At 32.9% G+C, this 20470-nt stretch overlaps 2 protein-coding genes across 2 annotated transcripts; both read left to right on the plus strand.

The window, feature by feature from the left end:
• Positions 1 to 264: 264 nt before the first annotated feature.
• Positions 265 to 815, plus strand: LOC124917221 (protein RADIALIS-like 3). The gene has a single exon (XM_047457695.1). It carries the CDS (start codon positions 342 to 344, stop codon positions 582 to 584), a length of 243 nt encoding a protein of 80 aa, XP_047313651.1. The 5' UTR covers positions 265 to 341; the 3' UTR covers positions 585 to 815.
• A 7464-nt stretch (positions 816 to 8279) lies between these two features.
• LOC124917219 (lignin-forming anionic peroxidase-like) lies at positions 8280 to 15464 on the plus strand. Its single transcript, XM_047457692.1, has 5 exons — positions 8280 to 8400; positions 8776 to 8853; positions 14360 to 14520; positions 14618 to 14809; positions 14907 to 15464. Exons 1-5 carry the CDS (start codon positions 8280 to 8282, stop codon positions 15462 to 15464), a joined length of 1110 nt encoding a protein of 369 aa, XP_047313648.1.
• Positions 15465 to 20470: the final 5006 nt, after the last annotated feature.

Below are 20470 nucleotides of genomic sequence, written 5' to 3' on the forward strand. Positions count from 1 at the left end.
TTTTTTATTTTCTAAAACTTTTGCATTAATTCCCTTATTTCTTATTAGTGGGAATCTAGTTATTTTGTGGTTCATAAGGAAACGAGTCATTGCTCTTTTCTTCTTTTTTTTCTTAGACAATCTCTATTCATTTTTTTTTTTATAGTATAGAATATGAAATTCTCATGCACACACCAACTTGCTTAGGTCCTGATGAATCCCACATTCTCTTCTCCAAATTAAGCATTATATAAACACCATTTTCCATGTCCAAATTCTTCACACCACCAATTACTCTATCCTTTTAATAATATAATCAATCTGTTTCTCGAGTTCATAGTCGAGTACTCAATATATACATCATGGCTTCGAGTTCAATGAGTTCAAGAAGGTCAACATGGACGGCCCAAGAGAACAAGCTCTTCGAGAGGGCCTTGGCACGTTACGATACCGAAACACCCGACAGGTGGCACAACATTGCTCGGGCCGTGGGCGGCGGCAAAACTGCAGAAGAGTGCAAATCTCACTTCCAGATTCTTCTAGAAGATCTCTACCAAATCGAGTCCGGCCGTGTTCCCTTCCCCAATTACATGCAGTCATCATGATCATGCTTAGTCAATTTTAATGAACAAGTCAATCCTGGTCATTGAGAAAAGCCCCCTAATTACTCCACCACTAATTCATCTCCTTTTATTTAATTAATCTCTATTTAATGATCTAAGTTGTGTGCGCAAACTGCATGAGCTTTCTCAATTTCTTAAATTATTAATCCCTTTCAACACTAAGAATCTGTCTTTCAGCACGATTTTTATTATCATTTTCTTAATTACAACATTTAATGTTATTGTTAGTTTATTCCATGAGATATATATATGTCAATCGGGTTGATTTGATAAATGATTTGTTTTTTCTTTTTAATTATAATAATTACTAGCTTTATGATAATCTTCACTCATTTTCTTCTTCTTAATATTGATATTGTAAATTTACCGAAATCTATGCAAGTTCATTTTAGTACGACTCTATGTAACTTTATTATGTGTTCCTTTTCTTTGTTCCTTAATTTTTCTTTTAAGAGATGAAACTTTCCTTTCTCACTTCGTCGTGGTGACGATAATGACTGAATGGATAGAAAACAATTTCATTACATAAACAAACAACTAAATAACCATATCCTAATAGATAACATTGTAAATTCTATATATGGAGGCTACCTCTTTTTTATTTATAATTTTTATTTTAAATCTTTATAATATAATAAAAATAGAAAATTTAAAAATAATGACCTCGTCTAGAATCAATATTATGGGCCAGAAAATATTATTACCGGCGCATAGTGGCTATTTACCGTCACAAAATTTTGTGTCAGTAAATAAGTTTATCGGCACAGTGGTAAATATTATTACCGACACATAATGACCTTTAACCGACACTGTTTTTATTTGTCAGTAAATATATTACCGAACATATTAGCCTTTCACCAGCACAATATTACGAGTCGGTAAATATTCTTACCAATGCAATTTTATGTGTCAGTAAATATGGTTACCGTCTCATAACAGCCTTTCTTGTCATATAAGAACCCATTACTGGCGCAATTTTATGTGTCAAAAAATATGTTAACCGCCACATAACAACTTTCCCGGCACATAATAACCTATTATCAACGTAGTTTTATGTATCAGTAATCATGTTTACTGTCATTTTACCGGCATATAGTAACCCATTTCCGGCACAAATATATGTGCCACTACATTCACTTACCCGTATATTGGCCCTTCTACCGACACAATATTATGAGCCATTAATTATTACTGGCGCATAATGGTTCTTTACCGGAGTAATGGTATATGTAGGAAACTTATTTTGCCGACTCTACTTCAAACGGCACTATGTTAAAAAACGGTAAGAATTTTGATACTGTCGCATATATGCGTCGGAAAACTATGTCTTGTGTGCCGGTAAAAATTCAGCCAGGTGTAGTGTGGTTGCACATGAAGGAGAAGAAATCCTCCTTTCTGTTTGTCTTCCTTGATTTGAACGAATTTTTAAATATTCACCATTTTGTCATGTCCGTACAGCATTTGTTAATATTATTGGCTAAATTATTCAACATCATATCTTTTATTTACTATCTTTTATTTACTATGAACACTTTAAAATTGCATGTCATCAAGATGCACCAATGAAGTTCTATGCAAAAACTGGACGCTCTTAATTTTTATCAATCAGTTTTAACACCAGGAATCAGTTGTCGGTCTCATTATGTCTTTGCTTAAAATAGAGCCGGTAAAAAAACATTATGTCCGTAAAATACTAGACAAAGTTAAAGCTGCTAGGCTAGTTCTTGGGGACAAAGAAGAAGAACTTATATAACACCACCACAAGTTGAAGAATGTTCTTAGGCATGGCTGGCTTCAAGGTAAGCCAACAAGCCTATGGGTTAGGGAAAAAATAATTAAATCTAAAGTCCATTAAATCTAAAGTCCACCTATTAGATAAAAACATTTTTTTTCTAATTTATTATTTAAATGATTTATAAATAATTTATCTATAGGTAAATCAACTTATAAATGTGAAATATTTGTTAAAATATTTTTTTTAACATGTCTAGGGCAACTAATAGCCAGGGCCAGCAACACTGTGCTTAGGAAGAGCACATATATAGCCGTTCTATTATTCCCTGTAAACTAATGTCACAAATTTGAAATCAGTATCAATCAAAGATAACAAGTGTTATAATTAACAAATAAAAGTCTTTCTTCAAATCTCTTTTTAAAAGATAAAAAATAGCATTATTTCATTATCTTTGTGAAGTACGCAAAAAGTTTTTTAAAATCAGTAAAAAAATTTCGGTACAAGTCATAACAGTATGTAATATAAATTATTCAGTTACAAACTCAACAAATATAATAAAATCGCAAACACTTGTGATTTATAAGGATAAATGCGACTCTGCACAAATAACAAAACATCAATCAACACATAAAAAATAGGATTGTTGAGCCGGAAGAGTCGTCATTGACTTCATTATAGGCTCGTCAACTTGTTTTTTAGGTGTACTTAACTTCTTTATGCATTTTGCACAGATCTCTTTCCGCACACAATTTTCTTTTTCTTTCCATCTTTTCTCAATCTTTTCGATTTGTTTAATTTGTTGGTCGACTAACTTTTTCAAGTGTTAGAATTGAACTCCATGACCAAGATTCTCAAATTGTCTGGCCTCAACCATCCACGTCATCCATTCTTGAGTTCCAGGTAATTGAAACATACAGTTGAAATGAGTCATTAATACGAGAATCAACTGTTATAAACCGTTGCTAATACTAAAGCCAGTTGCTAAAAGCGTTAGTAAAAACTCTCATATAGAACCTAAATCCTTCTTACATGTGCCATTAAAAGTTACCTACACAATTTTCTTTGAAATAACAAAAATAAAAAATAAAAATATGCAAATCTATCTATTTATGGGGTAGTATTCAAATATTCATCATTAATTTGGAATAAAAGAAAAGGAAGAGTGGACCCTAAATATTCCAAAGCTATACTTTCAAGGGGTTTACCTAGCTCCATAGCTATACCTTTTAGAACAAGATTCATCTAATCATATCATCAACTTAGTTTGGACATCACACAAATTTCTTTTATTGCTCATCTTTTATATATATATATATATATATGGTGAAACAAACCAATGCCACCAATCTAAAACAATAAAATCAAGTCACTATAAATATATATATAAACTAGTGCCACCAATCTAAAATAATAAAAAATAAGTTACAGTAAAAAATCAAAACAGACAAATGAAATACCGTAACTTAATATTTACGTGAACTATGAAGATTGGAAGAAAGAAAAACAGATTTCAGCACAAAGAAAATTATGATTAGTATCGATCTTGAGCTCTTTTGACATGCATGTATTGATTATGTTTTAATCTTTTGTTTTGTTTTTTTTTTAAGTTTTATATGTAAAAAAATCATGTCACAACTAGGTTTGTATTGGTGAATATTTTCCTTTCTTATTCTTGTAATTTTCACGAGACCGGGATGAATGAAAAAACGTCTTACTTTTTTTTAAAAATATCATAAAGTTACTATTATTAATTTGATAATTATTGATGAGAAAGGAGGAAAACTAAGGAAGGTTTTGGGTAGTTGTGAAGTTTAGATTGAAACGGATGATATGGAAAAAGTACATATTTGGGCTGTCATTTCGATTATTTTCTAATGCACTAACTAGTTGGAGAGAAATCGTGAAAACTTCAATGATCGTAGTCGTCCGATACATATTATTTTTAATATTATTATTATGACTATTTGTAATTTTCGTTTTGGAAAGCCATGCAGTAAAAACAGTCCGAGAGTTATTCGTTCTTCTTGAGGATCTAGGAGCTCGATAAGTTGTTAGGTAACATTTTTTTCTCATTAATATTTTGTCGTTGTGTGCTTAAATGATTCTTATAATTTTTATTATACATGGGTCATTTAAAAGAAAATTATGTATAAGGAAATCAAATATGAAGTAATGTAATAAAGGTTTAATCGGTCCAAACTTTGACTTAATTTGGAGTTGATTTATACACTATTATTTTTCAAAAACATTTAGCACAACATTTAAAAAAAATATATGTTTGTCAGTGAAAAGTGGAAGTATAATATGTTTCGTATTTGGATTCCAAAATCTGAAATGCTTGAAACAATCTACAAAACTGCAAGAAAATAAGAACACAAAAGACACAGATTTATATTGGTTCACTCAAAATGAGCTACACCACTTCAACCGCCACCTAATTTCATTACAAAGAATAAGGAATATAGAGGTTTGTATCATATTATTTATCTCTAGAATGATGTATTTTTATGTAAAATTCTTAACAATAACATAGTTATAAAGTAACATTCATGTAATAAAACTTAAATAACTCTTGGTCGGGTTAAGTCCAAACTCAAACACAAACCCAATAAAATTTAATTAACTTCGAATGAGTTTATTATATAGCCGACCTCATCCATCTTATATTTAGTTAGGTTTAAGGACCAGGGAGGGAGTCACTACAAAAAAAAAATTCAATTCTCCCTGTTTTTTAAATGTATTGGTGGGAATGTAGTGATTTTGTGTTCGGTAAGGAGACTATTCACTTTGATTCTATATATCCCTCATCTTATACTCTATATCTATTTAACTTTTTGGATCAAATTCTCTCGGTCGATCCCACTTGTTCAAATGAAGCACTATATATAGAAACACTTGTTGTCCAACTTCAATTCACAGCTACCACCAAATATCACTTAATTAAATCTTTATCTCTATTTCTTTCTTTCTTTCTTTAATTCTTTCAACTATATGGCTTTGTTGAGTTCGAGAAGGTCAACATGGACGGACCAAGAGAACAAGATATTCGAGAGGGCTTTGGCTTACTACGATAGTACCCAAACACCTGACATGTGGCACAACATTGCCAGGGCTGTGGGTGGTGACAAGACGGCAGAAGACTGCAAGTCTCACTTCCAGCTGCTTCTGGAAGATCTCTGTGAAATCGAGTCTGGCCGTGTTCCCTTTCCCAATTACATGTCATCATAATCCTAGGACTCAACCTTGCTTGATCTGAAGCATACACGAAAGAACATGTCTGGTGAAGGCTTACACTACTTTGCCCACCTCTAATATTCACCTACTTTTTTTAATGTCTATTTATTCTAAGTTGTATGCCCAAAATGCACCCTCTTAATTTCTTATATATTAACACATTGAACTAATCAGTCTTTCATCAATCCACATTACTTAATCATATTGTGAATAACATGTTTTCACTATCCATTTTAAGTCAAGTTGCCACTCAATATACTACATTGTTAGAATACTTTAAATTTTAAATTTTAGATAACTAGTAAAAAAAATTATATATTAATAATAAAAGAGGGGATAAGAGGAGCGAATTTGAGAGAGGGAATGATGTGTCACTATATCACTAGTTGGAAAAAGAATAAAGGGTGAGGATATAATGAAAAAAGAGAAATTTTGTTATTTTTTAGGCCAATCAGATTACGCCACGTCATTCCCTCTCCAAAATTCCTTCTCCCAATCATTTTTCATAAAAAAAATTAAAAAAATTAAAAAATTATAATAAACTAAAATTAATGTGTAATACAACTCTTCATATATTGACTTAATCTTTTTTATTTCAAAAATCACAATATAAATACGTAATGACCATTAAAATGATAAAAAAAATTAAAAGTGAAAACAATTTGTAAGAAGAAATGGCAATGAGAGTGCTCAACATATCATAAAACCATAGCATAATCAATTCAGACCCAAATCAATTTTTGTCAAATTTGTCTCCATGTTACTTTTAAAAAGAAAATTCTACTCTCCCACATGGTATTTTTATTAGATATAATTAAAAAAAATAGATAAAAAATTGAATTCGAACCGAAAATCAAATTCGTAAATATTTAATTTTATTCTAATTTGGTTTGGTTTTCGAATAAACTTAAAAAAATAAAAATTCAAAGAACCCGAACATTGAAACTCAAATAACTCGAAAATAGAACCGATAAACACTCTAGATATTGTGGGCTAATAAAGTCAATAATTACATACAAGAATTATAATTGTTTCCTAAATTTAACAAAAACAAACTACATATATAAAATGTATGGCATAAAAAATGAAGTCATAAACACTAAAAATAAATATCCATCTGTCTCATAGTGCTCAGATTTATCTTGCGATCATCATAATTCATACTGCAATTAAGTTTATGTTTCTTTTTCAAATTTGAAATTATTATTATTCGCCTATTCTGGCGCTCCTCTAAGAATTATCATTTCAATTATGTTGAGCTCTATTCTGTTCATATTAGTATAATTTCCGAACTTCTTTAGTAGATCCCTCCATGGGAGATTGGCCTTCCTAATCAAGCGAAAATTCACTCATTTTGTGTGCTTTCTATTGTACGTGGAGTATCATCGCAATCTTTATCATTACAATCTTCCATGGTCGCGTTCTCTCTTGCTCGAGAATCAATGGTTTAGTGGAAAAAAGGGAAATTGGGACTTCAACCCGACTCGCAACCTCTTCTGCCTCTCTAAAAACCTCCATCGGTGACTTTTCTTTAATTGTCTACATTTCCATACAACATTCCATTTTGACTCAACTCTAGTTTGATATTCCAAGCTACCCGTATTATCCACAATAAGGATTTTTGAGGGATCCATTTTAATATTGTAAGGACAACCTCAACTTGCAATTGTGGAAAAATCATTTCTGAAATAGAAGAGAAGTTGAAGAAAAAATGCCACTACAAGTTGAACAATATGTGTAGGGAGAGGTTATAGGCGTATTATCACTCCTTTAAAATGTTGGGCATTTGGGTCAAGCCCAATTAGGCATTTAATAAAACAAGCAAAAACATAAGAATGCTGCTCATTCTATTACTTCTAGAGAGAGAAGCCATTCTGCAAAGAAAAGAAGAAACAGAGGAAGAAGAAAAGAAGGAGGCAGTAGATCTCTTACATTTTCACCTTTAGGTTCCAATTTCTTGTTGTCTTATATCTAGACTAGCTTGAGTCTAAATGAAATTGGTTTTTCTCTGTTTGTATGCCTCAATTTTGGGTTTAAAGTTGAGAAGAACATTTGTATTTATTTCTTGCTTATAGTGAAATTTGCTAGTTGGCCCCGTGGTTTTTTTACCCTCCAGGTTGAGAGGGTTTTCCACGTAAATCTGGTATTGTTTTGTTCTGTGTTTGATCTTCTGTTTTAGACTTGAATAACCTGTGCATTTACCCATCTCACATTGCTAGATTACAATATAATAGTAATCTTCATTTCAAAATTCCCAACAAGTGGTATCAGAGCTGTTAGGTTTATTTTGAAGAGTGCTTTTGTAGGTTGAGATGGAAGGCAATAGCACAATGAATCGGTTGACAAATAATAACTGGCAGATTTGGAAATCCAAGATGGAGGATATCCTTTACTGTAAAGACTTGTATGAGCCGGTTGAAGGAGATAGTGCGAAGCCAAAAGATATGTCTGACAGTGATTGAACAAAATTGAACCGGAAAGTAGTCGACACAATTAGACAGTGGCTTGATGATAGCGTGTACCACCATGTAGCAAGTGAGAAAACTGCACATGAGTTGTGGAAGAAGTTGGAGTCATTGTATGAGCAGAAAACAGCAGGTAACAAAGCGTTTCTGATTCGAAAGTTAGTAAATCTGAAATTCAGAGAAGGTGCAGGTGTTGCTGAGCATTTAAATGAGTTCCAGAGCTTGATTAATCAATTGTCAGTGATGGAGATGACCTTAGAAGATGAGTTGCAAGCTTTATTGCTCTTGGGATCATTGCCCGACAGTTGGGAGACATTGGTTGTGACAGTCAGTAATGCAACTCCAAATGGTGTTCTTACTATGAGTATAGTTACTAGCAGCTTGTTCAATGAGGAGACAAGAAGGAAGTCAACTAATACAAATAGTGCACATGCCCTTGTCACAGAGAACAAGGGAAGAGCTGAATACCGATAACAATCAAGAGGCCATAGCAAGTCCAGAGGCAGATCAAAATCTAAGGGAAGACAGTGTTATCACTGTGGTAAAGAAGATCACATAAAGAAAAATTGTAAAGCCTGGAAAAGACTTCCTTTTGAAGACAAAAATCAGAAGAAAGATGATGAGATCAGAAATACCACAGCCATAGTGACTGTAGATGATGTAGTAATTCTTTCTTGTGAAAAAGAACAATATCTACATGTAGAAAGTCACAAAGGAGTTGAGTGGATACTTGATACAGGTGCTTGCTATCATGCTACACCAAATAGAGAGTTCTTCATGACTTACAAGGCTGGCGATCTTGGTACAGTGAAGATGGGTAATACTAGTCACTCGAGCATTGTGGGTATTGGTGATATTTATTTGCAGACAGAGCTGGGACATCAGTTAACACTGAAAGATGTGCGACATATTCCTGATTTGCGTCTAAACTTGATATCAGGTGATGCAATAGACAAAGATGGATTCAAGCATTATCTTGGTAGTGGAGAATGGAATCTCAGTAAGGGATCAATGATTGTAGCAAAAGGGAAATCGTGGAACTCCTTATACAGAACCCGTGTGAAGATACTCAAGAATGGGTTGAATGCAGTACAAGCTGAAAGCTCTTTAAATCTGTGGCATCAACGTCTCGGCCACATGAGTGAGAAAGGCTTACGAATTCTGATGAGGAAGCTTCACATTCCCTCAACCAAAGATGAGGTTTTGGATCTATGCGACTACTACCCTTTTGGTAAGCAACACAAAGTCTCTTTTAGTAAAACATCAGAAAGAAAACAGAATGTGCTGGACTTGGTTTATTCTGATGTGTGTGGTCCTTTTGAGGAGGAGTCATTGGGTGGCAATCGATACTTTCTAACATTTATTGATGATGCATCTAGAAAGGTGTGGGTTTATTTCATGAGAACGAAAGACTAGGTATTTAATTTCTTTCAAGAGTTCATGTCATGGTAGAAAGAGAGACAGACAATAAGCTGAAATGTCTTCGCTCTGATAACGGGGGAGAGTATATTTCCAAGGAGTTTAAAGCATATTGTGTAAAATATGAAATTCGACATGAGAAAACAGTGTCTGGAACTCCACAACACAATGGTGTGGCTGAGAGAATGAATCGCACCATTGTAGAAAAGGTGAGATGCATGTTGAAGATGACAAAGTTGCCAAAACAGTTTTGGGTAGAAGCAGTTCGCACAACTTGTTATCTCATAAACAGGTCACCCTTTGTTCCTTTGATGTTTGAAATACCAGAAAGAGTATGGTCTAAGAAGAATATTTCATACTCGCATCTAAGGGTGTTTGGATGCAAAGCATATGTGCATATTTCAAAGGAGCAAAGATCCAAGTTGGATGATAAAGAAATTCCATGTATTTTCCTTGGGTATGGAAATGAGGAATTTGGGTACAGATTATGGGACCCAGAAAAGAAGAGAATTGTTAGATGCAGAGATGTTGTGTTCTTCGAGGGTCAGAATGGGATAAATCCAGAAATCATTGAGAAGTCAGAGAGAGTTGATGAGTCCATAGAACTCATACCAATTCCTTCACATGTACAATCTACAATAACAGATGAAGATGAACATAATGAAGAAGCCACTGAGGAAACCTCTGACATGAATGGTAATAATGATGATGAGACTGTTTATGATGTTCCTGAGCAGGGGGAGTAGCATCATCATGAGGAGCCAGAAGAGACCCCATTAAGAAGGTCTGAAAGAGAGCACCAACCTTCTAAAAGGTACCCTTCTTCAGAGTATATACTACTGACAGAAGAAGGAGAGCCAAAAAGTTTTCAGGAGGCACAAGTTCAGAAAGACAAAGTTAAGTGGCAGAATGCAATGAAAGATGAGATGAAGTCATTGCAAGAGATGGGCACATATGAGCTGGTGGAACTTCCTAAGGGCCGAAAGGCATTGAGAAAAAAATGGGTGTTCAAGATAAAGAGAGATGAAAATGGAGAAATTATGAAGTACAAAGCTCAACTTGTTGTAAAGGGTTTTGCACAGAAACAGGGCATCGACTTTGAGGAGATTTTCTCACCATTGGTAAAGATGACTTCCATTCGTACAGTGTTAGGTCTAGTAGCTAACTTAGACCTTGAGCTTGAGTAACTTGATGTATAAACTGCATTTCTTCTTGGTAACTTGGAAGAAGAGATCTACATGGTGCAACCAGAGGGTTTTGAAGTGAAAGAAAATGAGAACATGGTTTGCAAATTGAAAAAGAGTCTACACGGTTTGAAACAAGCTCCGAGACAGTGGTACAAGAAATTTGACTATTTTATGATGAGTCATGGGTACCAGAGAACCAAGGCAGATCCGTGTGTTTACTTCAAAAGATTTTCTAATGGAAAGTTTTTGATCCTTTTACTTTATGTTGATGATATGTTGATTATAGGACATGATGTTGAGAAAATAGCAATGTTGAAGAAGGAGATGTCCAAGACATTTGATATGAAGGACATGGGCCAAGCACGTCAGATATTGGGAATGCAGATTACTCGTGACAGAAAGGCTAAGAGACTTTGGTTGTCACAAGAGAAGTACATTGAAAGGGTGCTTGAAAGATTCAACATGCAAGGAGCAAAGGAAGTAAGTTGTCCACTTCCTAGCCATTTTAAATTGAGCAAGAAGATGTGTCCATCAACAGAGAAAGAAAATGATGAAATGTCAAGTGTTCCATACTCCTCAGCTGTAGGGAGTTTGATGTATGCAATGGTTTGTACTAGGCCAGATATAGCGCATGCAGTCGGTGTGGTAAGTACGTTCCTCTCTAATCCAGGAAAACAACATTGGGAAGCAGTGAAGTGGATTCTTAGATATCTAAGAGACACTTCCAATTTGTGTTTGAGTTTTGGAAATGGTGAAGCTGTGTTAGAAGGTTCCACAGATGCTGATATGGCTGGAGATCTAGATCACAGAAAATCCACTTCGGGTTATGTGTTTACTTTTGTAGAGGGAGCCGTGTCATGGCAATCCAAGTTGCAGAAATGTGTGGCTTTATCAATAACAAAACAAAATACATTGCAGCAACTAAAGCTGGTAAGGAGTTATTGTGGATGATTAGATTTCTCCTAGAGCTTGGTATTCAACAAGAAGATGCAATTATTTTCTGTGATAGCCAGAGTGTCATAGATTTGAGCAAGAATGCTACATATCAATCCAGAACTAAGCATATTGATGTGAGGTTTCATTGGTTAAGAGATGTAATAGAAAACCAACAGATGAAACTGAAGAAAATCCACATGGATAAGAACCCATCAGACATGTTTACAAAGATTGTTCCAAAAGACAAGCTCGAGCTCTGTTGTCGGCTTGTCGGCATGAATACCAAGTGATGACTTGAAGATCGGTGTACCTCTCTCCGTGGGCTGGAGGGGGAGATTGTTGGGTCTTTGGGTCCAGCCCAATTAGGCATTTAATAAAACAAGCAAAACCTAAGAATGCTGCTCATTCTATTACTTCTAGAGAGAGAAGCCATTCTGCAAAGAAGAGAAGAAACAGAGGAGAAGAAACAGAGGAAGAAGAAGAGAAAGAGGCAGTAGATCTCTTACATTTTCACCTTCAGGTTCCAATTTCTTGTTGTCTTATATCTAGACTAGCTTGAGTCTAAATGAAATTGGCTTTTCTCTGTTTGTATGCCTCAACTTTGGGTTTAAAGTTGATAAGAACATTTGTATCTGTTTCTTGCTTATAGTGAAATTTGCTAGTTGGCCCCGTGGTTTTTTTACCCTCCAGGTTGAGAGGGTTTTCCACGTAAATCTGGTGTTGTTTTGTTCTGTGTTTGATCTTCTGTTTTAGACTTTGATAACCTGTGCATTTACCCATCTCACATTGCTAGATTACAGTATAAAAGTAATCTTCTTTTCAAAATCCCCAATAGAAAAATCATGTCACAAATTTGAAATCAATCAAAGATGACCTAATTGTCTTATAATTAACAAAATAAAAGTAATTCTTCACTGCGTATAACAAGCTAGATAACATGCACTTCAATCACACAAGTTTTAGTCCAAATATAAAGACATGGTAACTAAATGTTAACACAACCAACATAAGATTATATAATAAATCTTAAACCTACAGTGTCGCTAAGTATGTAAACGTACAGTCGCTAATACGAGAATTAACTACTAGAAAAACAGTCACTAATAATAAAATCGCTCAAATACTGCATAAATACTACATAATAAGCAAAATCTAATTCTGGGCAGCAGATAAAAGAGATATCTTCCTAATATTCAAATCATTTCATTAATTTGGAATAAAAGGTGCACCTCAATATTCCAAACCTACATATATACTTTAAAGGGGGTTCGCCTACTATACCTTTGGATATAGAACAAGATTCATCTAATCATGATCAATTTAATTACACATCAAACAAATACCTTTTTTGCATGGTTTCGTCATATATCTTTAACTGGAATAAATAAAAAGAAAAAGGTGCACCTCAATATTCCAAAGATATACTTTAGAGGGTTCACCTAGCTAGTCCCATTTTGAAAACAAGATTCATTTATTATCAACTTAATTAGACATCACACAAATTTCTCTTTTTCTCATCAAATATATAGAGAATATGAAGGATATGCCTCAATTAATTAATTGGACTAGCTAACTACGTATATGAACTTCTTACCACAACTATATATGCATATGCTAGTGCACATACCATTAAATATTTTAATCTGTTTCTCAAGATAAATAGATGGTTTCTACTTAAAAAATTTAATAAGAAAATAATTTTTTAATAATATTTAGCATGTCGGGATTGTTGTTCACACATTAAACATTATTATATATATATATATAATATATATAATATATTCTCTTTTGTTTATTTATATCATATTACATTAAACTTTTTCAAAAAAAATCTCTCTTATTCATTTATATCATATTGCATGAAACTTTTTCAAAAAATAAATTAAATGCCTATTGCATTAATTCCCTTATTTCAATTGTTGAGTTTTGTCCTCCTAATTAAAGAGACCCAACTTGGTGTGGGCTTTATTTAGGCCCATGGTATATAATGTAAATGATACTTATTTATTTATTTAGGTTAATTGGATTTTGTGAACAACAAGATAGATCAGAGCAAAAACAGATTTAAGAGTTTGAATTAGCCGCTGAAGAAGATTTCTATTTGCTAGAATTTGCACCGTTTGATCGGCTTCAAACGTTGACAATTTGTTGGTTATTTCTGAAGCTACTTTCTAAACCGTGAAGATCTGTTTTCTAGGTCTTCTAAATCAGTTGAAGTAAAACCAGAATTGCAAAATTGATAAGGTTGTGCTGCATAAAGCCGTCAAATACAAAAATATAAGAATATTAGTTATACTTATTTCATAAACTCTTGTGTCATGTAGATTTCTAAATTGTAAACCTCATGTACTAACTAAATAAGAATTCTTGATCAATTTATATAATACAAATTAAGTAATTTATGAGTGTTACATAAGTTATAACTTGCAGGCTTAAATTTAGGTGCCACTAGCTAATGGAGTCAGAGTTGGACAAGTTTGACAGTTCCAGTTAGCAATTTATTTAGACAGCTTCATTTGATTGAACCAAAATTCTCTTCGGACAACTTATAGATTAAATGACATTAATTTATTTTAGCTAATATCCCACATGTAGACCATTACCTTTCCACCTATAAATAGGTTTGATGTTTTTCTTTCTCAATCATCTCATCCAATCTTCTTTGAGTTAATTTGGATATATTGTGTTTTACTAGAGAAAGTAGAAACATGAATTCAACAATAATTACTTCTATCGGTTTTGTTATTTCTCTTTCTTTTCTCTTTCTATTGCCATTTCTAGCTATCCCAACCTATGGGGCACATTTGTCTCCAAAGTTTTACGCAAAAACATGTCCCAATGCCCTTAACACGATCAGAACGAGTATTCATCAAGAAATTTCACGTGAACGTCGCATGGCAGCATCTCTCGTTCGTCTTCATTTTCATGATTGTTTTGTTCAGGTTGCTAAAATTTTTAATGTGTTTTTGTCTTAAATAAAAAAATCCTTCCATGCAATATTCACATTCATTAATATTTATGTGATATGTTATCTTATAGGGTTGTGATGCATCAATCTTGCTGGATGAACAAGCAACCTCTACCAGCGAAAGAAATGCATTTCAAAACAAAGATTCTGCTAGAGGATATGAAGTTATTGATGCTGCGAAGGCCAAGGTTGAGAAGATATGCCCCGGAATTGTTTCTTGTGCTGACATTCTTGCCGTAGCAGCACGAGATGCTACTGTTGCTGTAAGTAAAGGCTTGACATTAATATATTTGATATAAATCATATAATACATATATGAAAGATTGATGTTGGTATTGATCATTTTTCCTCAATAACTAGGTGGGTGGCCCTTCATGGACGGTAAAACTAGGAAGAAGAGATTCCACTACAGCAAGTCGTATACTAGCCGAAAGAGATTTGCCACTTTTCACTAGTAGTCTCAAGGAGCATATTTCTAATTTTGACAAAAAGGGGCTCAGTGCTAGAGATTTGGTGGCATTATCAGGTTCACATACTATTGGTCAAGCACAATGTTTTACCTTCCGTGACAGAATATATAATAGTAGCCAAATAGACGTAGACTTTGCTCGAAAGCGTCAACAGAAATGCCCTCGTAGCGGGAACAACGGTGAAACAAACCTAGCCCCTCTTGATTTAGTTACACCTAATTCTTTTGACAATGCCTACTTTAAGAATTTGGTTCAAAAGAAAGGTCTTCTTCAATCAGACCAAGTACTCTTTAGTGGAGGATCAACTGACAAAATTGTTCTTAAATACATCAAGAATCCTTCGAAATTCAAAGCAGATTTCGCAAAGGCCATGATAAAAATGGGAGACATTAGTCCTCTCATGGCTCCGAAGGGTGTCATTAGAAGGATTTGTAATACACTAAACTAGATACTCATGTCCCTTTGCATAGTCCTTTATATATATATGCAATTTGCTTATCTTGTTAATTTATTTCATTTGATATAGTGATCCTTCATAAGTGTTCGATCATTCACACAAGTGTATATTCAATAATAAGTTTGTTTATGTGGTCTCTTTTCTTGTTATTCAATTCAGTGTAAATTGCAATACATAAACTATGAAGCAATTAGAATGTCTATATATCTATCATTTGAGAGTTACTTGAGTTGTAAAATGAATGGAGTTTAGGTCGTGTTTGTTCAATTATTAGTGGTTGTACATAATTCTTTTAAGTCAACATCATATTGTGATGGTTTGAGTGAAGATTTGGGTTCTTGTTAAGAGGTAATAACAAGTTAATGTTAGATTCTTTAATTTAGATAGTTATTCTAAGTCTATAATCTTAATACTCTATGTGGATAAATTTGTTGGGTTTCGTTTGGACTCCCAACTATGAAAAAGGCCCAATAGTGGTTCAAGTTCACTTTTAATTTATTAAGGGTATTATAGTATTTTAAAGGGTTATGTTATAACATAATTTCTCTAGTATTTAAAAAACGGCAGCTTTCATTAAAAGAAGAAGTCAAAAATTAAAAAAGAGGAAGAAAGAGGAAATCTTTTAGCAGATTTTTTCATTTACAGTCGCGCATGATTCATCAAACTGACGATCGGAGATTCAAACGTCGGATCAAGGTTTGGACGTCTCAAAGTTTGTTTTTTTGGGGCTTAAAGGTTCTGCCTAATTTGAGTTTTTTTATTTGACTTGTTTGGGACCAAAAAGTTGTATCTTTTTGGTTATGCCTTTTATCTTTCTACGCTATTAAAAGGTTGTTATACCTTGATTGTATTCCCGACTCTGATTATAGTGAAACTTGAATTGGACGTAAAATCTCGTGGTTTTACTCATTGATTTGAGGAGGTTTTCCACGTAAAAATATCGTGTGTCCATTGTGTTGTTTATTTTTGCTTTTACTTGTGCTTTATTTGCTCCTAAGTTTTTCAATTAAGTAGGGAATATAATATGTTTTTTTCCCAACAAGTGGTATCAGAGCTTAATTAGCTTCTTTGGACTTGATTGAATTATGGAGATAAACACAAGTAGAATGACTTTACTGAATGTCTCAAATTATCAAATTTGGAATGGAAAGATGAAGGATATGTTATTTGTTAAGGCTTTATACTTACCCATTTTTGGTAATGAGAAACATGCATCCAAATCTGATGAGGAATGAAATTTTGAGCAAGAACAAGTATATGGTTTTATTCGTCAGTTTGTTAAAGAGAATGTTTATAACCACATCCAACATGAGACAAATGCACAATCTTTATGGAATAAACTTGAAAATTTATATGCTTCAAAGACTAGAAGTCATAAATTAATCTTGCTTCAGAAATTAATTCATTTGAGATACAATGATAGAACTTCTATGGTTGATCATTTAAATGAAATTTAGGGTGTTCTTGATCAGATGGCATGCATGGGAATTAAGTTTGAAAATGATGTTTAAAGACTTTGGTTATTGACTACTCTACCCGATTCATGGGAAACGTTTAAGGTTTCTCTTTGTAATTTTGTTGCTAATGGTGCAGTAACTCCACAGATGGCCAAAGGTGGTGTCATGAATGAGGAATTGAGAAGAAAATTTCAAGAGTCTTCGATAAATTCAAATGTGTTGGTTACTGAAAATAGGGGGAGACAGGTGAACACGAGTGGAAAAGACAATGTGAGACATAAGACTCGAAGTAAGTTCCAAATCAAAGTACAAGTCAGGTGAATGTTATCATTGCGGTAAAAAGGAGCACATTAAGAAAGAATGTTTTAAGCTGAAACGCAAAATGAGCGGATCTAATCAAAATAAAGACGTTGGTGAAGATTGCATGTTAATAGCGACTTCAAATGATCTCGTCATTGTCCACGACGAGAATACAATTAACCTTGTATGTAATGAGTTGAGTTGGGTGTTTGACACTGGAGCTTCCTTGCATGTTACGCCAAAGAAAGACTATTTTACGTCTTATAATTTAGGAGATTTTGGAGTATTGAAGATGGGTAACGACGACTTAAGTAAGGTTATTGGTATTGGTGATGTTTTCTTGGATTCTGATAATGGGTCGAAATTATTACTTAAGGATGTTCGACATGCTCCAGATATTAGGCTGAATTTGATATCAACTGGAAAACTTGATGATGATAGTTTCACGAGTAGTTTTGGTTCTGGAAAATGGAAACTTTCTAAAGTTAACTTGATTATAGATCGAGGAGAGAAATATTCTAATTTATATTTGATACAAACTTTGATATGCAAGGATAATGTGAATGTTGTACGGAGTAAAGATGCTTCCAAATTATGGCACTGAAGACTTGTTCACATTAATGAAAAGGGGTTGAATTTGTTGGTTAAGAAAAATGCTATTTCTGGTTTGAGTGAGACTGATTTGGAGAAATGTTCTCATTGTGTTGCTGGAAAACAAACTAGAGTATCGTTCAAGCATAATCTTTCTTCAAGAAAGTCAAAAGTCTTAGAGTTGTTGCATTCAAACGTTTATGGTCCTTAAGGGTACGAATTATTAGTGGTGCTCTTTATTTTATAACGTTTATTGATGATCATTCCAAGAAACTTTGGGTATATGTTTTGAAGTCTAAAGATGAGATTTTAGACAAGTTCAAAGAGTTTCATGCTCTCTTGTTGAAAGAGAGACCGGGAAGAAGATCAAGTGCATTCATAGTGATAATGGTGGTGAGTATTGTGGTCCATTTGATGCATACTACATACAACAAGGGATCAGACATCAGAAAACATCTCCAAAGACTCCTTAGTTAAATGGCCTTGCAGAAAGGATGAACAGAACAATTGTGGAGAGGATTAAATGTTTGTTTTCCGAAGCAAAGTTATCTCAAACGTTTTGGGATAAAATATTACTCATAGTAGTACATGTTATTAAGTTGAGTCATACAGTCGTTTTGGACGGTGAAGTTCCAAATAAGGTATGGACTCGTAAAAATATTTTGTATGATCATTTACGAGTATTTGGATGTAGGTGTTATGTTCATATTTAAAAGGATGAAAGATCAAAGCTGGATGTGAAGAGTCGAGAATGCATTTTCTTGGGTTATGGCCAAGATGAATTTGGTTACAGATTATACAATCCAGTTGCAAAGAAGTTTGTCAGAAGTCGTGATGTCATATTTTATGAAGATGAGACTATTGAAAACATTGATAAAGCTCAAAATAGTGAGTTGTAGGGAAAAAGTGAGTGGATAGATTCAGATCTAGTTCAATTATCTGTTTCACCTAGTTCAACAGAAAATCAACTACAACAAGATGATTCTCAAGATGAACATGACGTTCAAATGGAGAATATTAGTAACGAGCAAGAGGAATTATCTACAATTCCATTTAGAAGATCGACAAGAGATAGACAACCTTCTACGAAATATTCTATTAATGAATATATTCTAGTGATCGATGGGGGAGAGCTAGAGTCATATGAAAAAGCTATGGATATTGAATCTAAGCATAAATGGGTTGATGCTATGAAAGATGAGATGTAATCTCTACATGATAATCATACTTTTGAGTTGATAGAATTACCAAAATGAAAGAAAGCTTTGAAGAATAGGTGGATATACAGACTAAAGCAAAATGATCATACTTCAGCTCCATGCTACAAAGCTCGTTTGGTTGTCAAAGGGTTTAGTCAAATAAAGGGAATTGACTTTGACGAAATTTTCTCTCATGTTGTTAAGATGACTTCAATCAGAACTATATTGAGTTTGGCAGCTAGTCTTGATTTGGAAGTTGAAGAGGTGGACGTGAAGACAACTTTTCTTCACGATGATTTAGAGGAAGAGATTTATATGGATCAACCTGATTGTTTTGAGGTCAAGGATAAAGATAATTGTGTTTGCAAGTTAAATAAGAGTTTGTATGATTTGAAGCAGGCTCTACGATAATGGTACAAGAAGTTTGAGTTATTTATGAAACAACACGGATATATTTACATTTCAATTATTATTTATATAATATAATAAATATTCTTTTTAGCATTCTAATAAATAATTGATAAATATTAATAAATTTAAAATATCTTAACCATAATAATATAATAATTAACCATTCATAAAAATAATTACAATCAGATACCGTTGTAATTGTGAAATTGCTTAGGATATCGTTGGATTGTGAAATTGTTGTTAGATTGTGAAATTGTTGTTAGATTGTGATATGTATCAATGTATTGAACCCAATTTTTGAGATGTGTCAGTATGATTTTCACTCTATACCTAACGAGTCATATTGGACGTTCCCAATAGCACATGATTGGAAGAAATATGATAATCTTATTTCCAATAAAAAGTTTGAGAAAGAAGAAAACCAACGATGTTAAATCCAACATATTCTAACCGAAATGGATAACTCACGAAGGACCATTATTTGTGGGAGGCCTAAGCAAAATCGTCAATAATTTAGATAAATGATTATTGTAATTGTATTTATGAATGATTAATTATTATATTATTATGGTTAAGATATTTTAAATTTATTAGTTTTTTATCAATTATTTATTAAAATGCTAAAAGGAATATTTTTTATTTTATACAAATAATAATTGAAATATAAATATATATAATCAAATTTATAAAAAATAATAATTTAAAATATATATCAAAATATAAATAATTAAATTTATAAAAATAATAATTTAAAATATATATCAGATTATAAATAATTTAATTTATATAAATAATAATTTAAATATATCAAATTTATAAAAAATAATAATTTAAATATATAATGAATTTAAATGTAATAAATAAAAAAATAAAAATTTGAATAGTAAACTAGGTTAGTTTGAAAATGAATAAAAAAAGTAGGTTAATTTGGAAAGTTAAACCGATTAATTTGGAAATTTGAACCTTGTGGGGTTTGATATTATTTGACATGGATTTGTTCTTTCAATTGTTAGTATCAAATATGTTGATTTGCAGTAAA

This window comes from Impatiens glandulifera, unplaced genomic scaffold, assembly GCF_907164915.1.
Source record: "Impatiens glandulifera unplaced genomic scaffold, dImpGla2.1, whole genome shotgun sequence".
NCBI lineage: Eukaryota > Viridiplantae > Streptophyta > Magnoliopsida > Ericales > Balsaminaceae > Impatiens > Impatiens glandulifera.